General features: G+C 36.1%; 1 protein-coding gene across 4 annotated transcripts in view; it reads right to left on the bottom strand.

Annotated features, from left to right (window-relative positions):
* The window catches only part of LOC118747555 (C-1-tetrahydrofolate synthase, cytoplasmic), a 247,948-nt gene that overhangs the window by 92,430 nt on the left and 129,248 nt on the right, over positions 1-26,270 (bottom strand). For all 4 annotated transcript variants that reach the window (XM_036481630.1, XM_036481607.1, XM_036481623.1 and 1 more), the window contains 2 exons: positions 13,821-14,046; positions 13,578-13,751 (listed from right to left, as the gene is read on the bottom strand). In XM_036481630.1, coding sequence (XP_036337523.1) covers positions 13,578-13,751; positions 13,821-14,046 — 400 coding nt within the window. The remainder of the gene's footprint in view (positions 1-13,577; positions 13,752-13,820; positions 14,047-26,270) is intronic.

The raw sequence follows: 26,270 nt of genomic DNA, 5'->3' as shown, positions 1-26,270 counted from the left end.
ATGAAGCGTAATAAGGAGTTCGCCACAGCGTATAGTGAAATCATTGGCGGTTATGTTAAAAAGGGCTACGCTCGCAAGCTGCTTGCTGACGAAATCACCACGTACAATCCAAGGATTTGGTACCTACCACACTTCGCGGTCGTCAACCCGAATAAACCGGCGAAATTGCGTCTCGTCTTTGATGCAGCAGCTTTTTCGAATGGAACATCACTTAACTCGCACCTTCTAAAAGGACCGCAGGATTACCGACCGCTTGCTGCAATACTGTTCCATTTTCGAGAGGGTCCTGTGGCAGTCTGCGGGGATATAATGGAAATGTTCCATCAGGTAGTGGTTCAGCCCAACGATCGATGTGCTCAGCGATTCCTATGGCGAGGAGGAGACGATACAAAGCCGCCTGACGTTTACGAGATGGTAGCGATGACATTTGGAGCAGCCTGCTCACCATGTGTAGCGCAGCATGTGAAGACGGTGAACGCCTTGAAACACCGCCAAGCCGATAACCTACGAGCAGTTAAAGCCATACTTGAGTACCACTATGTGGACGATTTCGTCGACAGTTTTGAGTCCGTTGCTGAAGCTATCAACGTCACTAAGCAAGTGTGTGATATCCATAAACACGCTGGATTCATACTACGTCATTTCGCATCTAATTCGTCCGATGTATCGAATTCATTAGGAGGTGATGAATTCGCATTGGACATCAAAAGTAAAGAAACCTTTGCGTCTGAAAAGGTTTTAGGGATGTACTGGCGACCTAGCAGTGACGATTTTAATTTCGAGGTAAAGTTTAATTATACCGATAAGACTGTCTTGGATGGCTCAAGATGCCCAACAAAAAGAGAGCTTCTTAGCATAGTCATGTCTATATTCGATCCCATAGGGTTTTTGTGCCACTTCCGATCAGTGCCAAGTTACTATTAAGGGAAGTTTGGAGACATAAGATCAGATGGGATGAAGACATCCCGGTTGAAGTCAACTCAGCATGGGAGAGGTTCCGTCAGCAAATCCCCCACGTAGAACAATGCAGAATTCCGCGCCATTATTTTGATAGTAAACCTGTGAAGAAATTACAACTGCACGTATTTGTGGATGCAAGCGAGGACGCATTCGCAGCGGTAGCTTACTGGAGATACGTTACAGCTTGTGACATGATAAGAGTAACATTTGTACTAGAACTGCTCCATTAAAGCCGCTAACAATTCCGCGCCTTGAACTACAAGCAGCTGTTCTAGGAATAAGGCTGATGAAAACGATTTTCAATGAACATTCCCTTAAAATTAACGACTGTTTCCTATGGAGCGATTCAAGCACCGTTTTAAATTGGATTAAGAGCGAGAATCGCCGATACAAGCCCTTCGTCGCTCATAGGATTGCGGAGATTCTTGACGGATCAAAACCAAGCAACTGGAGATGGGTGCCTACATCCACCAATGTTGCCGACGAAGCTACACGCTCCAAGTGTCCAATAGACTTTTCGCCGACATCGCGCTGGTTCAGTGGACCGACATTCCTAAGAGGCTTACAAGGGCATTGGCCCGACGCTGACGCCGTTGGGAAAACAGTAGCAAAGGGAGCCGATGACGAGGAGATTAAGCCGAAATTTGTATTGATAGCCGTGCGTAATACGTTAATTGATTTTAGTCGTTTTTCATCTTTTAATAACGTACAATCGCCTGGATTCTCAGATTTATTTCACGATGCAGAATGCAGAAAACAGACCAGCAAGCGTATGGGTTAATAGCAGAGGAAATCGAGAAGGCGCAGATAACATTGTGTCGTCTGGTCCAAAAGGAAATATATGCCGCCGAGTTAAAAAGTATTGCTGAAAAAAGAACAGTCGCGCGGGACAGCGAGTTATATTAACTCTGCCCTTATGCTGACGAAGATGGGGTGCTGAGAGTCTACGGAAGGATTGATGCTGCAACTTGTCTTCCGTATTATACTAAACGTCCGATTATTTTGCCAGCCTGTCATTTGGTTACGGAGTTGATAGTTGCCTATAATCACAGCAAGATGTTTCATCAAAACGTCGAAGCAACCATCACTGAGATTCGTCGTACATTTTGGATTCCGCGCCTTCGCCAAGTACTGCGTCCCGTTATTGCTAACTGTGGTCTGTGTAAAATTTCAAAAACAAAACCTGTTGCACCATTAATGGGCTCACTGCCGCAGGACCGCCTGACACCATATGTCCGCCCGTTTACTTTTACTGGCCTTGATTATTTCGGGCCGATCAATGTTTCGATAGGACGCCGAACAGAGAAGCGATGGGTTGCCTTATTTACCTGCCTCACGGTGCGGCCATTCATTTGGAATTGGCACAGGATCTCTCGACTGACGCTTGTATACTATGTATCCGCAACTTTATCAACCCGCCCGTTTGCGTTCTGACAACGGCACAAACTTCATTGGAGCAGACAAGGAAGCTAAGAAGTTCACCGAAGTATTTGATTGTGAGAAGATCCAGGATGAGCTGTCGTCGAAGGGAGTTGAGTGGATATTTAATTGGCCGAGTAACCCATCAGAAGGCGGAGCATGGGAACGGATGGTGCAGTGTGTTAAGCGGGCGCTGTGGCACACTCTGAAAGAAGAAGCTCCTAAAGAACATACACTGATAAGTGTGTTAATTGAAATTGAGAACGTCGTTAACTCTAGGCCTCTTACCCATATTCCTATAAGTAGCGATCAGGAAGAACCATTGACACCTAATCATTTGTTGCTGGGCTCGGCGAATACGGCTAACACTCCAAGTGTAGAGGATCCTCTCAAGAAATTATGTGCTCTTCGTAACCAGTGGCGATTGTCGAGCCAGTACAGAGATCGTTTTTGGAAACGCTGGATAGCGGAATATCTGCCGACGTTAACGCGAAGGGTTAAGTGGTGTCGCCGAGAAAGAGCGTTGCAGGTTGGGCTTATATGCGAGGCAAGCACTCCAAGAAGGAATTGGTGTCGTGGCAGAGTGGTGCAAATATATCAAGGAACTGATGGGGAGATTCGCCGTGCCGACGTTCGTACTATCAGTGGTGTACTGCGACGTCCTGCATCCAAATTGGCTATTTTAGACGTAGATAATTGTGGAACGGAGCGTTCCACGGGGTGGGGGATGTAATAAAATGATCATTGAATTGTGAATTCAGCCATTCGACTTATTTCGTACTTCTGTTAACTCACCCATTCGACTTTATTTCGTACATCTGTGAACTCACCCATTCGCCTTATTGTGTACCTCTGTGAACCCACCCATTTTCTCGCTCCTACTTCTTCAGTCCTTTTATTACTTTAACTTCACTTCGATTTGCAATTGCCATCACTGGAATTTTGTCATTTGCTGAAGAAGGAGGGCGAGAAAACTGGGGTGAGTAAACTTTTAAAAATGTAATTTGTGATTTATTAACCACATATATGTATGTATTCGCCTTTTAGAAATAAATATCTCCATTTTTGTATCCATCACATTTCTGTGCTACAGCGTAAACGTCGCCTTTTCATTTTTACGGAAGATTAAATTCGCGAGCCCTCTGCAAATGACAATGCATTTATAAGGTTTGATGAATACCCTTACTATTCAGCGCGAATGAAATTTTGTTAATTGCATAAGATTTGCACCGTTCATTCCATTTTCAAAAATGAGGTGTCAAATGAAAGGGCTTGGCCTCTAGATATGAAATAAGCTTTTATTTTTTGAATAGGATTGCCACCTTTTTAAAAATTATAAAATCTGCACGGTTCGTTGGATTAAAAAAAGATAAGGTGTCAAATGAAAGGGCTGGGCTTGAAGACGTACAATAAGGATTTATTTTTTGAATAGAGTTTCCGCCTGTCTACAAAAGTATAATATTTACATCCTTCGCATGATTTTCAAAAATGAGGTGTCAAACGAAAGGGCTTGGCCTCTAATAAGTTTTTATTTTTTTTTAATAGGGTCTCCACCTGTCTCAAAATTTGTAATATTTACACTGTTCACCCGATTTTCAATAGTGAGGTGTCAAACGAAGAGGCTATCTAAGAGGAATCTAAAGAATTTCCAAACTAAAGGGGGAGAAGTTACGTCAACTCCACCGTCAACTTACACCCCAATCATCAGTTGGTCATGGTAGCATCAAGTTACAATTAATGCGCCTTTGCTTACTAGCAATAATAATTAGGTCAACGATTGGTAAATGCAGGAAGTCCCTAAACCAATGAATTGGCAAATACTCAATTGCTAAATTCATTAGCTAAGCAATATCAGAATAAGTAGGTCAATAATCAAAATTTAGAATAAGCAAAATGATATTATACTAAGTTGAGTTAGTTCTGAAGAACCAATAAAGACAATACAGAATTAAAAATTGTTTTCTTTAGTCGCCCTAAGCCCGATTCAGGTAATTGGCGCAGTCAAAGGTCGCGAAATCAAAAGATTTTTGTGAAAGAACTTAGTGAAAAAGACTTCTAAAAAGAATTCTAACGGTCGCGAAATTAAAAGATTTTCGTGAAAGGATCTAGTGAAAGGACTTCTGAAAAGAATCCTAACGGTCGTGAAATCAAAAGATTTTCGTGAAAGAACCTACTGAAAAGGACTTCTAAAAAGAATCCTAACGGTCGTGAAATCAAAATATTTCGTGAAAGAACTTAGTGAAAAGGACTTGTAAAAAGATTTTCGATTACGACCTTTCCTCCTTCATCCGCGAAGTGGAAATATTCTTGCAGCTTTTTGAGAACACTCCGATGAGGGAATACATCTTCCAAAGATGCGTCATAGACAAACTTCAAGGCGATGGACTTAACGTCGTTAGAGGGCTTGGAGGTCACCCATCGTGGGACGTCATCAAAGACGAGCTGATCAAAAACTTTGGGATAAGGGAATCGTACCACCAGCTTTATTACCGAGCAATAAGCACAAAGAATAGCAATGTGAGTTTAATTCGGACACTGTTGATGCTCACGTTAACCGTGACAACGGCAACACTGACAATACAACCAATTGACAGCACCAACGGTTACGCCGAAATTAAACTCGACAACGTGGAAATGATAGCAAATTATTGTAAGATTATCCACATAATAGAACAAAACATAAGAATAACAAGGCGAACAAATAAAAAACTTCTAGAACAGGAATTAAGAAGGGTAAAGATAAAACTCTTGACGGCCTTACCTCACAACACAAAAGAGGACTACTGAATGTAGTGGGCACTGGATTGAAGTTTTTAACAGGCACGATGGACGATAACAATCGAAGAGAAAAAGAAGAACACCTTAAAATTATTGACGAGAATAACCACAATGAAATAGAAAATCTTAATAAAAATATTCGAATTAATAACAACTTTAATAAAACATTTACCCAACTAAAATTAGCTATTGAAAATGACAGGCGGAACGTGATAGATAAATTTGAAGATCTAAATACAGAGGACGAAAATATCTCCACACAGCTTTCTTACCTAGATCTTCTTCTCAAAATTAAAATTTTAGAAAAGAATATCGAACACATTTTAAATAACACAGCATCCTCCAGACTTGGTATCATGACCAGTAATATCCTAACAGAGCAAGAAAAAAACGAACTCGAAATTGACTTTTTTAAACTCCAGAATATTGATCTAGCCACAGCAGAATATAGAGGAAACCAACTGTAATTTATTATAAAAGTGCCAGCTAAGACAATCTCACTAAAAAGATTATTGATTACGTCAATAAGCAACAATAACTTTACCTCATTAGACTTTAAGCCCCAAGAAATATTGTATTACAACAATCAGATATTTGACTACACATATAATTTAGAAATAAGAAAACAAATTATGTGTATACGACAATACATGCAAAAGTATAAAAAGCAACACAACAGAAATCATAGAAATTGAGGAAGGACTGATTTTGTTAAAAAATTCACCAGGCTATAATATAAGTAGCGATTGTGACCAGAGAAATCTATTTCTAAAGCGAAATTACTTCTTAACCTTTAATAATTGTAAAGTAAAAAATAAACAACAAAACCTTTACAAACATAAACAAAGACTTTAAAGATAATTTTTCATTACCAACTAATATTAAACTCAACAACACCAAAAACCAACTTTCGATGACATTGTACTAAGTAACATGCAAAATATGGAGAAAATAAAAGAACTCAAATATCACAAAATAAGTCATTCACACTTCTCCATTTTAATGCTCGTAACAATTTTAATAATTATCGTGTTAATGTATTTCGTCAGCACTCTTGCATATACCAAATATAAAAAACTCAAAACAAAAATTCAGGAGAGTTTCCAATCTAAAGGGGGAGAAGTTACGTCAACTCCACCATCAACTTACACACCAACCATCAGTTGGTCATGGTAGCATCAAGTTACAATTAATGCGCTTTTGCTTACTAGCAATAATAATTAGGTCAACAATTGGTAAATGCACGAAGTAACTGAACCAATGAATTGGCAAATACTCAATTGCGAAATTCATTGGCTAAGCAATGCTAATAAGTTTAGTTAGTTCTGAAGAACCAATAAAGAAGACAATACAGAATTAAAAAATGTTTTTGTTTTAGTCGGCCTAAGCTCGACTCAGATATTTCGCGCGTGTACTCATAGTTGTCGATGTCGATGTAATTTTTTCATCAAAAATAGCCCTCGCAAATCCAACTCCAGCTACACTGACCACTGTATTTTTGTGGAAAGGTGTTCCCCGCAAAAATACTGTGGTCAGCGCAGTTGGAAATGGATTTACGAGGGCTTTTTTATGAAAAAAATGACACCGGCGTCGATGTCGATAACCATAATAGGGCCCAATAGCATGTGATTTCTAAATAATATAGATTTCTTTACCATTAATTACGCAGTTTTTTTCAAAAAACGTTATTTCAAGAAAAAATAACAATTGTTAGTTTTTTAATGGTTTTGGTTTAAAAATATAGAGAAGCTTATAAATTATGTACATCAGCTAAAGGATAAATTAGTTGTCTTTATGGTGACGCCATTGGTTTTTAGTCGATTATGGAGTTCATAAGATATTAATATTTAAAAAATCAAAAAATTCAACTTAAACCTTTTAATTTTGGCATGGTTGAAATGAGCGTAAAAAGTTCTATTGATCTGCACTTTCAAATAACTTAAATTAAAAATGCATATTTTTACGTATTGTTTTTTAGTATTTCCATTAAAACACCAAATACAGTGCAAATTCGCATAGAATTAATAATACACATTTTACTTCTAATTGTATACTTTGCGTACTTTTTTGTAGTACTTTTTGCAAAAGGCGATCACATTCTTACCCTTTTTCCTAGTTCCAAAATACAAATCTAGATAAAGCTAAACTTTAGCTGTTACAAATTATATAACCTTGTATTACTGAATCATGGTTGTGCATGTAAGCCCATGTAGACTAAAGGCCCATCTCCATCTACTTACCACTTTGGCGTTGCGTTGGCGTTGACAACGCTTTAACAACAGCGCGAGTAAGGCCAGTGCTTGCTACAATGAACGCTTGGCAGGGAATAATTTGGCCATTAAATTAACATATCAGCGACAGAAAAATTTATATTTTATATAAATAACTACATTAAAAACTATATTTCTTGCCCGCATTTCATAAAAATGGAAAAATATTTCACATAATTTTAGTTATTTGCAACAGCTGACGGAGAACGCACGCGAAAAGATGAGCTGGCCGTATTTTTGCGTTGTGTGGGCGTTAGCGTTGCCAAATTTTACAGACTTTCGAAAAAATACTGTCATTTAGTTGGTACTTCGGTGCCTGCTGAGCGCCTTTTTACAAAAGCTGGTGCTACAGCCACCAAAAAACACAACCGCTTAACTACAAAATGCTTATCAAAACTTTTGGTTTTGCACAAATTGTTAAATAATAAATAATTATCGGCGCTTAAAATACTAGTTTTATTTTAATGAACAAAAGAATTAGAAACTATGGAAAAATGATTTTGTGAATACTCACTGTAAAAAGTGCCTTTAAAAATTCGATTAAGTTATTATTTTTAAATAATTGCAATTAATTTTTTGGCTTGTGATTTAAGATATGGGCGATTCTACCGTCACGGGTGGGACATTTGTACAGAAAACATTTTCTTTCTTATTTAAATTTAAGTATAAAGTACTTAACAATTCTACATTTTGATAAAGCTACACCTAATTGACTATTATATGAATTATTACCATGATACAATAATTTTTAGAAGGTAGTTTCACTTCTTCTTCTTATCCGCCATGTTAGCTATCTGACAGAAAACGTGTTTCGTATTTTTTGTTGTACCAACTTTTTCAAAAAAAAAATCCAGCTTTTGCCGTTGGAAAAATAAAACAAAGAAAAGCCAAACATATAAGTAGAGAAATTTTCGAAAATTTTGTAATAATTTTCTTCATAAAAAATTAACTACTGCTTTCGTGGATATTGCAACACACGGAATAGATGTAAGGACACAGCTATAAGAGCCCCCGCACACCACAGACTTTATCGGCCGCCTATTTAAATAGTAGGGCTCGCTTGAAATATGTACATGAAGATGTATGGAGGTGCGCACATTACACCAGCTTAATCGCTCTGACCAATAAGTTGTGGTGCAATGGAAAGACTAGCGAGCACATCTAAATTGGCGGCTGATAAAGTCCGTGGTGTGCGACGGATCTAGTCCATTATAAACAAGAAATATTGCTGTTATATTTTCATTTTTATGATTTTTATTCATGTGATTAGCAGTGGCAAAAATGCATCGTAGCAGTGGACACATTGCGTGTTTGTCACAGACACGGTTTATGTCAAAAATTTTGAAGTGAAACTACCTTCTAAAAATTATTGTATCATGGTTATTACAAAATACGAAAAAATTCCTGCTTACTTTTATACGGAAAAAATCTGAGTTATTTCTTCTGCCACGGGTGGTACAAAAAAAAGAACCTGCTTTTTTTTCTGTGTAAACTTGAAGTCATATAATAAAACATAGAACCACGAATACAAAGCAAAAACTACAACAAATATGGCTTTATTATTAAACAAAAAAAAAACCGAAATTCCTCTGTCACGGGTGGGGCGTTTGTCACAGGTGGGACACGTACGAATTTTTATATGAAAAGGAGGAGTGTGGTCCATACTAAAGATTAGTTATTAAAAAGTATAAGAAGCCAAGTTGGGATTCAATTCACTCACGTTTTATCTTAGGATAGTGCCTTTTATATAGAAGAAAATGCCTAGCACCGTCACAAAAAAAAAAATATTAAAAATCAACGCGGTTTCCTAGCGTCTTGCAATTTTCACATTATCTACTTAAATTTAAACTGCATACCTAGAACAAAAAGTTTAAAATTTTTGGGTGTAATTGTTACTAGTTTGTTGAATTTTTATAATTTTTGTACGAAATTTCAATTGTGGATTTATGTGGTTCTGGTTATGTCATATGCTAGACCAGGCTTTCCCAAAGTGGGTGCCGTATACCTAGGGTGCCACTAATGGCTAGAGTATACTAGTGGTGCGGGAAAATTCTTTAAACTTTCCATACACAACGCAAGCGGTTAGTTCAAACTTCAACATGGCGGCCAAAAAATCAAAAAAATTTTATTTTTATTAAAATTTCCTACAGCGGCTCGTCAAACCACATACAAAACACAAATGGCTTGCATCAAAGGAATGTTTCGCTTGGTTTGTCAAGCCGCTTGTATTTCGCTCTTAAGCTTAGTTCCCCAGTAAGTTTTGTTAACGAAAAATTGAATCAGAAAAATATCAGAAAAAATAGACGAAAACGTACCGTTTTCACAACAATTTTCGGTACTTTTGTAGACCTATTTAATCCGCGTTTCATCCAAATTTTTTCTCGTTTTCGGATTAATTTTCAGATTTTTTTCTGGCTAGGCTGTTCTCGTAACAAGAGCGAAAGAGCGAATCAACACGATTTTAGAGGAAGTCGAAAACGAACTTATAAAAAGTTAGAAAATTTGTGAATTTTTTAGTTTGCAACTTGACGAAAGTACCGACGTGGTGGGACTTAATGTTCCTCCAGTGTTAGTGAGGTACCCATTCGCAATGCAAATCGAAGAAGAAATTTTTAAAGCCATCAGCAAATTTGTACAGAAAACTGGTTTGAAATGGAGCAAGTGTTTGGATAATTGCAGTGGTTGGAAAAACGAAAGGAGCCATGAGTAGGATGAAGCAAAAGGCAAAAAAACGTTACGAGAAGGCACTGTATGATCCGTCGGTATTCCCTGGCGACTAGAAAGATGCCGCCACTAGATTAAAAATCCGTATTGGATGACGCTGCGAAGATAACAGATGTGCAGATGTGCTGAGTCAATACTTTTAAGTATCCAATACTCTCGATACTCGATACCGAAACATTTAGGTTTCGAAAAAAAAGCGCACATGGCCCAAAATATGGAAAAAACGGTTCAGGGGAGACTCGCCTATCAAAACCCGAATGTAGGAGCCAATAGAGCTTTTAATACTGATTCAAATAAAAGATGTATATATGTCGGTTCGATGCCATAATACAGAGAAACTCTTACTTGTTTGAAGCATTTTTGTTCCAGCTGAATCGGACGATATCATTTTTGTAGGCAGATTCTGTACCCATTTAGCGACAGATTCTGCAACCAGTTAGCGACAATTTTCGAATTGGTGTCGGTTTTGTTGACGTATGATATGAAATATTTTTCAACACGTATCTGGTATCGATAAGGAAGTATTGGATACCAAAAGCTTTTTTAAGTATTGGGTACCGACAATTCAGCACATCACTAGAGAGCAGTTTTATTTGCCACTCTCAGTTGTCAAGTCTACGGTGACGTCACGCCAAAATTACTCTCACGAATTCTGCTGCAATCGGCGCGATCTTGTATTCTACCATTCTTGAGTGAAGACAGCACTTTGACTATTAAATACTACGAAGGGAGCCAAGAGGGTTCTGGATGCAAATGTATGCAGAAAACACTGCTGTTGGCAAGGTTGCATTAAAAATACTAGTGACTTTTAATTTTACATTTTAAAGCTCATTACAATCCCACTTCATCGTTTCGACACTTGATTGGCTGCGCTGCTTGCCATGCTGGCGTCCCAAAATTGGGGCGCTAAGCGTTGCGTTTTCCATTGACAACGAGTGTCAGCGCGCGCTATCCCCAAATCAATGGGGCGTAATTTTTTACGTTTTCTAATTTCCTCTCGCTCCCTGGTTCACTTTTTTGTCCTTTCTCTTTCTTTCCGTCTTCTGCATATAACTTTAATACGTAACGACCTGTTAAAAATGAAAATTCCATTTGCTCGGCGCTAGCGCCGCGTTAGGCCGAGGCCACGCAATGAGCGGCAAAGCGGCGAGCGGCTGAGCGGCTTAAAATTTCTGTATGGCGCACAGTGGTCCGGATTCCAAAAAACGCGCGCATGTACCTTAAGACGCTCTATATTCCTTATTTCTTGGCCGATTTTCTTTTTTTTTTTCTAAATTAATCATAACAAAATTCTTAACAGTATTTTTGGTGTCGATTGTTTAATTACTTGTTTGGTTAAACAATATTTTGTCAGTATGTCAATACAATACAAGGCTTCCAAGCTGCCAGAATCTTCTGGTTCTGTGTGAGCAAGCATGTGCGCTACCTCGGTAGGAAGCTCTACTGTTTTACCAGAAGGATTGCTGACATACTTGTGTTAAACACATGTAACTTTTTGATCTTGAAATTATCTTATAGAAGTGTCACTTCACTTCTAGTTCCTCTAAGTTATTCTTTACACGTAACAAGAATGAAAATTTATGTTTTAACCGACTTGCCTTTTGAACACATGCGCTTATGGGTTTTTACAATTCTTGACCACTGTACGTCCTCCAAGGTTTGGATAAAAATTATGTAAATACATTTAAACTGCATTATCGAATACTTATCAGTAGTACTGAAATCTACTTAAAAAGATGGTCACGTAAATTGCAATTTTCGAATGGGAAGGCAAACGAATGCAAACAAAACCTACGTCCATATACTTTAAATAAGTCCCTTTTTACCCTCAATGCACAGATTTAGTGTGCAAAACTGTGCAAAAAAAAGATGTACTCAATCAAAGTTCACGATAAATATATAAAAAAAAAACGAGGGGAAAAGGCGACGATTTGAAGACTTATTAAATGCAGATCAAAGCAAGCATCTCAATATAAAATCATCCTCTTAAAATATATACTTTGACAATTAATATTCATTAGTAGCATGTACCACATGTTACAAATGTACAAAATCATTAAACCATCATTTATCGTAATACCACGTAAGCTCCTCTAATATAATAACAAAAAATCAAAGCCAAAATATACTGCTCATAAGAAACTTTTTCTTAAGGTGCTGGAAAAAAATTAATTGAAATGTCATTCATTGTTTGGTGAAATAACACAATTTTAAATCTGAGTTTGGTTTATTTCCAACAAAGGTTGGAGATAACACAAATTTTGCCTTATTTCTCATCGCTTATTTATACGGTTTGTAACAAAAACAGTTTACTGACAGAAGGAAAAATAACTATGTTTATTCCAAAAATACAATTAAGCAAAAAATGTGATATAATTCATATGAAGAAAATTATAAAAGATAATAAACAAGGTGCGGTTAAGTATATTAAAAATTTTCCTAAAAAGTGTACTCAAAATGTTAATTTATGACATGCAGTAAGAACGATCAAAAACCGTGTCGTGTTTGTTGTAAAATCTATACGTAGACTCCTGCTGAAAAGATTTGAGATCAAACTAGGGGGAACGTATATATATAAAAAAAAAAATCAATTTTTTCTACTACCTTCTTCTCCCTACTTCCAAAATACAAATCTTGATAAAGGGGTATCAAATTTGAGCTGTCATAATTAACATAACCTTGTATTATTGAATCATGGCTGTAGCAGCAAGGAGAAATAAATATACGATCATTTTTTTGTGAGAGCTGCATACTGATTTAAGAAATTTTGAAAGAAGAAAATTTCTTCTCTATTTCTTGTGCGTAGTTTTATATGAATTTCTCGTTTTTCATGAGAGCTGCAGTCTTAAACAAAGAGCATACTTGTTTCCTGGACGTTCATTTTTGCTTCTTGCGCTTTCCCTGAAAAGTTACCCAGTGGGAAAAGTAGTAATGCATTACATGCGTGATAAATAAAGTAGTGTATTTCATATGAGTTCTAGATTCTATTACTCTTTATTATGTAATCAGCATGAGAATGTATCCAACAAGTCGGTAAAATTTCATATTGAATCACATTCATTCTTGCATTACTGGTAATGGAAAATTGAATGCCCCACTTTTCTTAGGGCATCGCTGTGGGAAAAATAATGCATTTTCGAATGTGAAAAAGGCTGTTTTACTGATTATTTTTTCGATTACAATACATTACATTTTCCCACTGGGTATGTATACATGTCACGCAAACCACCAAGTTGTATCTGGCGCGGCCTTTATTGTTATTTGTTGTAACTTTCTCTGTTCTAAGGGAAGCTCAATTAAAAGGCCTTGCAACTGTGGCCAATCCATACAAAAAGACCTATGTTTTCTTATTTTCTCAACTAGGTTCATACTTATAGGTACTATATGTTATTTATCGAAAAACTCGAGATTATTTTTGTTCCTTACCCAGCTACAACTACGTAGGAGCCGTCGGATCGGCTTTCCAACCGATCGATGGTACTTAGAGATATTTTCGCTTTTTTATCGCCATAAAGCGATACTTCTTTGCCTAACAGTCCAATCTCTTTTGCCAAATTGGAGATATGTTTGGGTTTCTGCGAACGAGCTATAATAATATCACTGAAAATATCATTTATCATTGTATGTATTCTCTACCAATAGACTTTTAAAAGAAAACACTTCACTTACGAAGGAACGGGTCTAACTTTAGCCAAAGTAAGCGGAGCTATGTTCCAGGTTGTTTGCAATAACTTATCTGCAGCCACTAAAGCAGACCTAACAGTGTTTTTCATAAGCATTGCTACAGTCATAGGTCCAACACCGCCAGGCACTGGTGTTATGTAAGAAGCCACTTGTTTCGCCTCGTCGAAAAGAACATCACCGACTAATCGAGAACCGCTTTGTTTGGTGGAATCTTTGAAATAAACAAAAATAAATAATATAACTTACTAAACCAAATACATACATAAACATCTACATATTGAAAACTCAGATCAACGACTGCTACTGTTACAATGCCTTCACTGAAATCTTTTTAAGTTGTTTACGCTAAATCTGACCCAGGGGTTCGAATAACAAAACTGATAACGGATACATTTGTAAGTGCACTATTTATGTGCCGAGCAACACACTTAAAAAATGAATCTGTTCTTATCTGATTTGGTTCATCTACCAATGCATGTATAAATACGCACACCTCTTTGTACAAACATCTACATAAATATTTATTAAAACTAGGCAAAATATATTTAACTAGTCAATCCAAATCATTTCAAAAATTGTGCTTGCTATTTAGATCAAATTCAAGAACATTTTCAGAAAGAAGGAATATTTTATATCTTGCCAGATTGAATTGCTGGGTCAATGAGTTTCGCCTGAAAAAAAAAAATCACCTGAAAATTTGTCATCCGCGCATAGTAAAACCATGGAAACCAAGAGTGAAAAGTGAACCGGTTCGGGGAAAATGAAACTCATGATAAGTCTGGTAGTGATCGTCCAATAACACTTTGTCAGGACTTATAACACTGCTATAGCCGCAAAAAAAGACATGGCCGGAGAACAGGGTTTCAACCTATTTCGTGTAAGGGGAATCGAACTGCATCATTCGTTTTTTAAGTTTTCTGCACGCCTTCATACAACTTTTTATTTTGAAAGTTTTGCCTCCAATGGAAATTTTTCAGGTGCTATATCCTATTTTATGGTTTCTAACTTTTATCTGGTGGGTTTTTTCGGCAAAATATCTTTGGCAAAGTGGTTCAGAATGTTTCAGGCCTTAACTTTCGTGAACATATCAAACTCCAGGAAGGAGGTCTTTGGCACTTTTAGGTGGAAAATCCAAAAGCAGTTGTATATTAATTACACAGCAACATAAAAACAAAAAATATTGTTAACCAGATGGTAGACCCCGCTATTTCTAGGTTTTTGGGGTCGCTGAAAACGAATATTAATGACCAAAAAATAACTTCAACCGACCATTTTCACGCTACCACCCTCTCACAACCACACCTAGGGATTGAAATTTCAATTTTCTTGGACCGTTGAAACCGAAAATGACTACAAACAAGTAAAGAAGTATAAGGTCGGGAGAAACCGAATTTTATATACCCGGCGCAGTTATCAAATATCGCCGTTTCAACTTTCTCTCAACTACCTTTGCATGATAAGCGGGGGTGTTTTCCCCCGATTTCAAACGTTTTCAATAATATACTGACCGAATGAAATCATTGAATCAAGTTTGGTAGAAATCGATAAAGCGGTTACCGAGATCGAACTTTGTAGTCATAAAGTGGGCGGTGCCACGCCAAATTCCTAAAAGTTTATAACAGTCTTGTTTATTTTTAATATTTTTATTGAGCTTTGTACCACGATTGTTTATTAGGAAAAATTGAAAAAGCAACAAAGTCTAAGCGGTAGAAGTTATAGCACTATTTCGGAGATCACCACATCTTCTCATCAGACTTCTTTTTTTCCTAGACTTCAGCAGGGATCGAACCTCTTGTTTATTGTTAAGAGACCGTTGTAAGTATTAACTTGAAGTAAATTAGTGTCCTCAGTTGCACCAATTTTAGTTGAATTTTATGAATCGGTTACCGAGATACATATTTGTGGTCATAAGTGGGTGGAGCCACGCCCATTGTTCAAAAATGTGTAGTAATCAAATTTTTTGCCAAGTGATTATTGCAACCGTCGAGGTTGAGTGAATTAGCTTCAATAACTACTGATTTATCGCAATTTTCGTGTTTCTGTAAATTACCGTTATATGGGAGGTGGGCGTGGTTACAGTCCGATTTCGCCCATTTTCAACACCAATCTACCTTATATAAAGGGCAACCTACATACAATTTTGTTGAGGTATCTCAATTTTTGCTTGAGTTATTGTGTAAACGGACGGACGGACGGACGGACAGACAGACATGGCTTAATCGACTTCTCTTTTCATTCTGATCATTTATGTATAAATTTGTCTATATCTATCGCGATTCATATTGGCTGTTACAAACAACCGTTATGTGAAGAAAATTAAAATACCCTTGTGCACAAGTGCGCTCGGGTATAAAAATTAATTAAACTCCTCTCTCACTTCCTATAACTTCCTTACTACACCCTGAATGGGTTCATATTTTGAATTTTCATACAAAATTAAAATGTATGCTTATTTCCATGTTTTTGGGCCGCTGAAACCGAAAATGGCTACATTATGGTTATATTCGATTTAAAGCGTTCCACAGTGGGCTGAAATCTACATAAATCTAGGTGGACAAAACTAGTTGCTCAAAGACGCTTTGACACAATTTGACACCACTGTCAAATGTTTTTGAGGTCACTAATTACGAATCTGAAGTCAGACTTTAAAAATTCAAAATGGCGTATCCAATATGGCGAATACAAAAATTATAAAATTAAGGCGTTTTGATAAAACATGGCGGGTCAAATATGGCGAAAAGAAAAATGAAGAAATCAATCACATGTTTCCTACCTTTATTAAAACAGAATCTAAGTTTCCAATTTTGAAATGGCAATTGATATGGACAGTCTTTTAAAAGAAAGATTGTTTGTTTTTATGTTCTCCTGTGTAATTAGTATAAAACTACTTTCGGATTTTCCACTTAAGAGTGTCTAAGACCTACTTTCTGGAGTTTAGTACGTTCACAAAAGTTAAGGCCTGGGACGTTCTTAACAACTTTGTCAAAGAAATCATGCCGATAAAGCCAACCAGATAAATTCCCCATACCCGAAATAGGGTGAAACCGTCTTCTCCGGCCATGTCTTTGAAAATGTTTGAAAAAAAACGATCACAGTGTAATCGGCTCTTTATGGTTGTCCACGTCGAAGTCGATGTCATTTTTTCATGCGCAGTGCTTGATATCAATTGTTTTGAACTCTTCAGTTTCGTTTTAGTAATATTGAATATTGGCAATAGGAGGACTATAAAGTCTAAGAAGCACCCCACGCTTTGTTTTCCGGTAAAATTAATTTTATTAGGTGCATTATTTTTGCAACCGAGCTACAAAAGAACACTCGCTGAAATGACGAAATACACGCAAAGCAACAACACAAACTCGGTTATTTATCCGAGCTCAGCCAGGTCGGTTAAAAAATACGCGACCTGAAGGGTAGTGTTGGTAAATGAAAAAACTGCTCTATTGTGAATTGTTAATGGGAAAGTGGATGGGGAAATTTTTGTTTCCATAAATACGTGAGTTATATTATAAATAAGTATATATATTAAGCAAATACCACGCATAATTTTTCATTTAAATTGGTTTTTGTATCTAAATCCCGTTAAACTCATCACATGTTTCCTACCAGCCACCAGCAGGGTTGCTTAAGTAGCTAAAAGGAAATTTTACCCGAGTTGAGCGTTCTTTTATCGCTCGCTTACAAAAAATGCAGCTGTTGTCAATTTCTTTAATCCTATTTTAGGTTGGTTTTAAAAGTTTAATTAAATCAAGTTAGGAAACTTCCTATTCCTCTTAAACGAAATCTGTATTTCTATAAATTATTTTTTACCTTTTAGTTCACATTGTAATAAAAGCGAGTTTTTTAGTTTTTTAAACTATAATTTTATTTTCATCTTTTTAGTCTTAAATTCAATTGGTTTTAAAACTATTACAACGAATAGAATGACACGCGAAATCAATCGTTGGAATTTTCATTCGTGATGTAATCAGGTAACTTAGAAATGGAAATTTAAAGCAGTTCCCATTCGTACTTCATAATGGAAATTGCTGCATCTTTTGGGCGCACCATTATTACTTAAGCAGTGCTGCACGAAAAAAAAGTTGAATGGCTTCAAATATCAAAATATGAAAAAATTAAAACATTCGCAATAAAAGTGCGTTTGCATTGTTCAACTTTGCATTCAACTTTTGGTTGAACGGCTTTTCAGCCAATCGCTTTCAATAAAGTTGGTCGCTAGCCAACATTTAGCAATTCAACTTTTTTCTCGTGCAACCCTGCGTTGAATTGAACGCAAAATTGAATAATGCAAACACTCTTTGAGTTACATCCCAAGCTAATAAAAGCGAGGTAAAAAAATAGCCCTCATAATTCCAACTCCGGTTACGCTAACCACAGTAGTTTTGCGAGGCACACCTTTTTGCAAAAATACGACTTACGAGGGCTATTTTTTAACGAAAAAATAATATCGACGTCGACGTCGACATCCATAATAGGGCCGAATAACTTTTCGATCTTATAACGAACTACCAAAATTATCTCATTGATGATTCTGAATTACGAGCGAATTCTAGCATTCGTTAGAGCCAAGCCTGGACGACGCCGACTGCGCAGTACCCTGAGGGTAGTGTCGAGTACATAACGTTGACGGCGAAATTTAAGATTTAATTTTGAATTTACATATGTACATACATTAGGGGGCGCATCGAATTTTTTTTTGAAATTTCAAGACCCTACCCCTAATTTCCTTCCTTTTTATGAGAAATATTATTGCCTATTTTTATAGATTTTTTAAAAATCATTTAGAGGTCGCGATTTGTCATTTTAGGCTGAAAACACGGTTTTCAGTTTTTGAATGACTATTTTTTCATTAAAGTTTAAAAATCTAACATGTTGTTAGACTGGGATTGTCATTTTATCAAGAATTCGATACCATTTCTTCGAAAAGCTGTTTCTTTATCATATAAAATACATGGAAAATTTTGAGCGCTTTGAGTCTTCTCTAAATATTTTTTGATTTCAAAATAAAAAATAGGGGTATACTGTTTCGATATAGAACAACCCTAGGGGGGGTGAGAGCATTAAAATTCCGACTTTATTGTTTGCGGGGTTCGGAAATATTCACTCACCTTCGTACGCGAACGCGAACATGAACGTATCAAATATTATCTATTGATTCTCCTTCTCGAACGAGAAGCATAAAACAAGTCCAGATCGTTCGCGTTCGCGAATGTTAGGTAGAAAAAATTTTCCGCTGTTGTTCGTACGCGTATGTATTGATGGATCAAACAGCGTGCGTTCATACATATATGTAGCTATAAGTAGCATCGATGCCTTCGCGAACGTTCACTGTAAATGCGGCGGCAAATATTCGCGGAAAGTTGGTGTGGCTAGAGATACTTTTCTATGCGAAGGCAATTTTGTTGTTAATTGCATAAGATTTGCACCGTTCATTCGACTTTCCAAAATGAGCTGTCAAATGAAAGGGCTTGGCCTCCAAATGTGCAGTAAGGACATATTTTTTCAATAGGGTTGCCACCTGCATTTAAAATTATAATATTTACACCATTCTCCCGATTTTCAAAAATGAGGTGTCAAATGAAAGGGCCTGTCTTCTGGATGTGCAGTGAGGATATATTTTTTAATACAGTTGCCACCTGCGTTTAAAATTATGATATTTACACCGTTATCCCGATTTTAAAAAAACGAGGTGTCAAATAAAAGGGCTTGGCCTCTAGATGTGCAGTAAGGATATATTTTTTTTTGAAAGGGTTGCCACCTACGTTTAAAATTGACATTTACACCGTTCTTTCGATTTTCAAAAATGAAGTGTCAAATGAAAGGACTTGGCCTCTAGATGTGCAATAAGGATATATTTTTTAATAGGGTTGCCGGCTGCGTTTAAAATTATGATATTTACACTGTTCTCCCGATTTTCAAAAAATGAGGTGTTAAATGAAAGAGCTTGGCCTCAAGATGTGCGGTAAGGCTTTATTTTTTTGAATAGGATTGCCACCTTTTTAAAAATTATAAAATCTGCACGGTTCGTTTGATTAATGGGCCTGAAGACGTACAATAAGGATTTATGATATATAGGTATCTCACAACCTACTTGACCGATCTCGACCAAATTTGGTATACACATTCCGCTTGACCTCCTTAAGCACCATCTTGAATATTGTTGTACGCGGTCGGGGTAGGGACTTGAAATTTCACACAAAAAATTGTCGATGGGCACCCTAATGTACGTGCATATGTACAAATTTGATAAAAATGTATACTTAATTAACGATACTTTTTACTTAATACTAGAGTTCACTATTTAAGGCAAAACTGTGTGTTTGAGCGAAAGTGCGAAAATGTGAATTATTCGACAGTTTTTTATAACAAACAAATGGCAAAGTTTCCCACTTTTAGTTTCGCACTAACCCACAGATGGAATACTGACTGAAATGCAAAGCGCTTAAAAACTGTGCTGTGCTGAGCTGTTTGTACATCGCTTCGGCAGTTAAAGCTACACCACAAACGAAGCGCATCGAATATTTCAGACCGCACTCCGGCTGAACTGTTTGAAATTATGCAGCCAAAGCAACAACACAGTCCACGGTTTATACCCGAGCGCACTTGTGCACAAGGGTATTATAACTTTGTTCACATAACGGTTGTTTGTAACAGGCAAAACGAATTGAGGCAGATATAGACAAATGTACACATAAATGATCAGAACGAAAAGAGAAATCGATTACGCGGTGACTGTCTGTCCGTCCGTCCGCACACACGATGACTCAAGTAAAAATTTAGATATCTTAACGAAACTTGGTACGGTAACCACGCCTACCTCCCATATAACAGTAGTTTTCAAAAATACAAAAACTGCGATATTTTAGTAACTCCTGAAGATTAATCACTCTACATTAATATTTACAATAATTTTTAGACAAAAAATTCCACTATGCGACAGTCAAAATCGGGATGGGATGAAACCAACGGGAAATGTTATATCGGTCAAAAACAAGTTATACATGTCCCGGCGTTTCGCTGGGTCACGTCTAGGAATCGAGATATATATATAACTATCATATAGGGGAAATTGTCACCTTTGGTGGTCTTTTTTTGACATAACTCGAGAACCACTGGTCCGATTTTGCTCAAACAAATTAAAAATTACAATTCCTTTAATCTGTTCATATAACGTTTTTCTATATAATCAACAGTTTTGCCGGTAAAAATAAATGTATGAAGAAAAAAAATATTTTTTGCCTAAAATATTAAATTTTTTTAAAACTGTTGATTATATAGAAAAACGCTATATGAACAGATTAAAGGAATTGTAATTTTTAATTTTTTTAAATTTGTTTGAGCAAAATCGGACTAGTGGTTCTTGAGTTATGTCAAAAAAAGACCACCAAAGGTGACAATTTCCCCTATATGATAGTTATATATATATCTCGATTCATAGACGTGACCCAGCGAAACGCCGGGACACGTATAACTTCTTTTTTACCGATATAACTTTCCCCAGTAGTTTGAACCCTTCCCGATCACTGACCCCTACCATTTGTCTCACAGTGTTATAATATTGTAAATTTTTGGAAAATAGGCGTAGCCACGCCCACATATGATTACATATCTCTTGGTAACCGCTGCACCAATTTCTCCCAAACTTGGCACAGTTGTTGGCCTTGGTACAGCATACCAAATGGCTGAAAAGTTTTTAAATCGGACAATAACCACGCCCACATTCCATATAACGGTAATTTAGAGAAATACGAAATCTTCGATAAATCAGAAAATACTAAAGCTAATTTATTCAAAATTGATTCTTTAACAAGAAATACGCTTATGATAAAATTTTGGAGAATGGGAGTGGCACCGCACAATCAGAGCTGGGTAAATGCAATTACATTACAATTACAATTACATTCCTCAGTAATTGTAATTAGGATTCAATTCCTTTAGTTCACTGCAAAGGAATCGATTACTTTTTCAATTCCTTGAAGTAATTTCAAATGGAATTGTTTTTTTCTTTAATTCCATTACAAGGAATTTCATATTGTAATTGGAATAAATTACGTGCTAGTAATGTAATTTCTTTTATTTCAAATCCTTTGAAAGGAATTGAAAATGTAATTTTTTTTTCCAATTCCTTTGAAAGGAATTGAAAATGTAATTGATTTTTTTTTTCAATTCCATTCCTCAAAGTAATTTAAAAAGTAATCGAAAAATTTATAAAAAAAATTTTTTACTGTTGAATTGCAATAGCTTTGTTAAATTTCCTGCTAGTATTTCATACAAAAAATTATTGCACTTTCACTTAACCCTTGCAAACTTGTTTATTTATCCATCGATTTTCATCGGTAGTAGTGTTTTAACCCGCAAAACAAGCAGAGTTTGGCTAGTCTATACTAATATATATTTTGAAAGGCGTTTTTTTCTGTTCGCAAAGCTCGAGAAAGGCCGTACCGATTTTTTTGAAATTTCGGAATCTACTGCAGACTTTCCAAGGATGGTTATAGCTAAAAAAAAAGTTTCGATATAGAAAGGGGGCGTGGCACCTCCCATACAAACCGAATTTTTCAAACTGCATATATTTGTGGTAGAGGACTAGAACTGGGTATGGTGATATCTATATACATATATAAGACCAATTCCATACTCATGGAGAAAAATTTGCATGGTTGGAGAATGGCGTGTGGCACCTCCCATATAAACCGAACTTTTCATATTGCATATTTCTGGAAGTGTTCATGGTAGACTGTAAGCCTTTTTAAAACTCTTTAGTTTGACACCCACATGCCAACATTGCATTTACTTTATCAATTTAACTGAGTTACAATTTCCAAATAGGTGGCAGCCCCCCTCAAAAATATTTCCAACAGTTATCTTTCTCAAACCTTTTTAATTTGATACCCATATTGTAATATTTTATTTATTTTATCAATGTAAATTAGTTAAATTTTCAAACAGATGGCAACCCTCCTCAAACATATTTTCGGCAGTAAGCCTTCTTAAAACTCTTTAGTTTGACACCCACATGGCAATATTTAATTTTTTTTAACAATTTGACTGAGTTTAAATTTTCAAAAATACTTCCAGCAGTTATATTTCTTAAACTTCTTTAACTTAATACCCATATTGTAATAATTCATTGATTTTAAATTAATTAAATTTTAAAATAGGTGGCAACCCTCCAAATTTTTGCGATATCATTGGTTCTGGTATTATACCGAATAATAAAAAAAATATTATTCAAATCGGTTCAGCCGTTCTCGGGTTTTGATGACCGTGACATACGAACACAACATTTTTATATATATATAGATATACATAGAAGATGTCCAATGTGTGCTTTCGATTTTAATCTTTGACCACAACAAAAATTCCACATTGTATATTCGTGAATGAACTTTCAGTTTCTCGATTACTTTTACAATTCCTTTGAGTAATTGGAAAAACTAAAGTACTCTTGCAATTCCAGGTAATGGAATTGAAAAAAAATCAATTACATTTTCAATTCCTTTCAAAGGAATTGGAAAAAAAAATACATTACTAGCACGTAATTTATTCCAATTACAATATGAAATTCCGTGTAATGGAATTAAAGAAAAACCCAATTACATTTGAAATTACTTCAAGGAATTGAAAAAGTACTCGATTCCTTTGCTGTGGACTGAAGGAATTGATTCCTAATTACAATTCCTTGTAATCTGTAATTGGGAGTAATTTAATTCCTAAAGGAATCATTACGACCCAGCTCTGCGCACAATTATGATCAAATGTATGTATCTTGGTAACAGTTCTACCCATTTGTACCAAACTCGGTGTGGTTATTGCACTTGCCACAACAAAAGAAAAACATTGAAAATTATTGAAATCGGACTAAATTTACGGCCGCTTTTCATATAACGGTAAATTTCAGAAATGCTTGAAATTTCGATATTTCGAAATTTAGGGACGTTAATTTACTCAAAATTGATACCAACAACAACCCTTTAAAAGAAGTAACATTATTTGGAATTTTGGAAAATGGGCGTGATACCGCCCACATATGACTAAGTATATAAGTTTTTCTCATTATGTCTAACTGAACATTCTATGGAAATGTTTAAAATGGGGCTAAAACCACCCCTGCTTACCATGTAGCGGTAGTTTTCGGAAAGGTGAAAAATATATATTTAATACTTGCGCCGGGTACTTAATGTTCGGCTCCGCCCGAACTTAGACTTTCTTACTTGTTGGCTTTCGCATTTTCGTTTCAAAGAGTGAACTCTATTAATATTTCGGAAACTAAAGGAGATATCCAAAAAATGGAAGATTTTGATAAGGTTAAAGGATAGACAGGTGGCAGCTTTGATCAGGATAAACTCGTTAATTCGGAATTAGCTCGGGAGTCCTATAGTTAATTCCCAACCTTAACTCAGATCAAGGGAATTTTCGATGACAACACGGATCAAAACTCAGAGAGCGTAGAATACAGAGAATATGCAAAACTAGCATGGACATTAAAGTGGTCCAAAAATGTATGTAAAAAAATAGGGTCGGATTTTTAATGCCGCCACCCCCTAGGATTGTTATATACCGAAAAAAAATATACCCATATTTTTTTATTTTGAAATAAAAATAATTTAGGTAGTGCTCAAAGCGCTCAAAGTTTTCCATGTATTTTATATGGAGAAAAAACAACGTTTAGTAGAAATAGTGTAGCATTCTTGAAAATCAATATTTTTCGATCGGAAAACTTTACTTATCTTCAGAAGATTCTCAGTAATAATGCTCAATTGTTTCTTTAACAATTTTTTCATGGTAACTATATTTTATAGGTCCTCCAAAGCCCTTAGAAAATGCAATGGGGGGACCAATAAAAAATCTTTAATCATAAAAAATGGTTAAATAAACAATTGGACATTAATACTGGAAGTACTGTGGAAGAGAACCACAGTTTTCCGGTCGAAAAATATTGATTTTCAAGAGTTTTATACCATTTCTACGAAAATTTGTTTTTTCTCCATATAAAATACATGGAAAACTTTGAGCGCTTTGAGCACCCCCTAAATATTTTTTGATTTCAAAATAAATAATGGGGGTATATTTTTTTCAATATAGAGCAATCCTAGGGTGTGCCGGCATTAAAACTCCGACTTTATTTTTTTGGAACACTCTAATGGACATTTACCTTTTCATCGGTAATACAGTCATCATACCAATTCAGATAGGAATCCAATTTAAATTGAATAAGAACTTATTTGAATTAATCCGGTGACTGCGTTACCGATGGCAAGGTAGATGTCCATGCTAGTTTTGCATTTTCTTTGTCTTCTACGCTCCCTGAGCAAACAAAGCTGCCGACTCCTTCATCCGCGGTAGCCGAGTGGTGAGGTCGGCGTACTACAAGCCTGCAGGTCCCAGATTCGATCCTCGGTTGGAGCGATTAGCAAAAAAAATGTGTTTTTACTATTTCTTTTATTTTTATTTGATTTGGTTTATACATTTAATTTTACTTTATTTTATTTTCGTTTGTTTTTTTATTACACCTTTTTATTAGTTAATTTAAATTCTTAGACTTTAATTTGACTAAAAAAGTCAAAACTAACTATAACCACTTAAAAAAAAATATAGAAGTTATAATTGAATGAATAAAAGAATATATGTATATGAATATTCTACTGGCCGTGGGAGTCGAATATACGGCATTACCGCCGTCTGGAAATTTAGATCAGATGAATTGCGCTGTTAATCTGGATAAAATTTTAGTCAGTATCTCGATATATCTGAAAACTGATAACACTAGTCGAAGTATCTTATTTTAAACAAGTAAAAAAGTCTAAGTTCGGGCGGAGCCCAGCATAAAATACCCGGCGCAAGTATTTATTTATTTATTTATTTATTTATTTATTTATTTATTTATTTGGTCTACAGAAAAATGTTTTCTTACAGACAAATGAGAATAGAACATTTAGATATTTAAGTATGTGTGGTATATTACAGAACTGACTAATTATACATAGTAATTTAGAATAATAATAATAATAATAATAATAATAATAATAATAATAATAATGGTAAGGGCTAAGCTCCTTCCGGCCAATCTGCATGCTAGACACAGCAGGCAAAATGATGGAGAGTCTGCTCAAAATACGCTTGACGTCAGCCATAGAAAGCGAGGGAGGTCTTTCACCCCGACAACATGGCTTCAGGAAGGGACACTCAACTATAGGAGCAATTGGCGAAGTAGTCGAGGCGGTACATAAGGCCGAAGAAGCCTGCCACCAGGCGCGGCCAATAGTGCTGCTGGTCACACTGGACGTCAAGAACGCCTTCAACTCGGCAGGATGGGACGATATGCTGGAGGCCTTGGAACTATCATTCAAGGTTCCAACATACTTGCTAGATATGATCCGGGACTACCTCAGAGACCGTTGGCTTTTGTACGACACAACACAAGGTCAGAGAAAGAGACGT

This window comes from Rhagoletis pomonella, unplaced genomic scaffold (genome assembly GCF_013731165.1).
Source record: "Rhagoletis pomonella isolate Grant_MI unplaced genomic scaffold, Rhpom_1.0 Rhpom_scaffold_00001, whole genome shotgun sequence".
Lineage (NCBI taxonomy): Eukaryota > Metazoa > Arthropoda > Insecta > Diptera > Tephritidae > Rhagoletis > Rhagoletis pomonella.
Note: the sequence above shows the minus strand (reverse complement) of the source record. Positions and strands in the feature narration are given on the sequence as shown.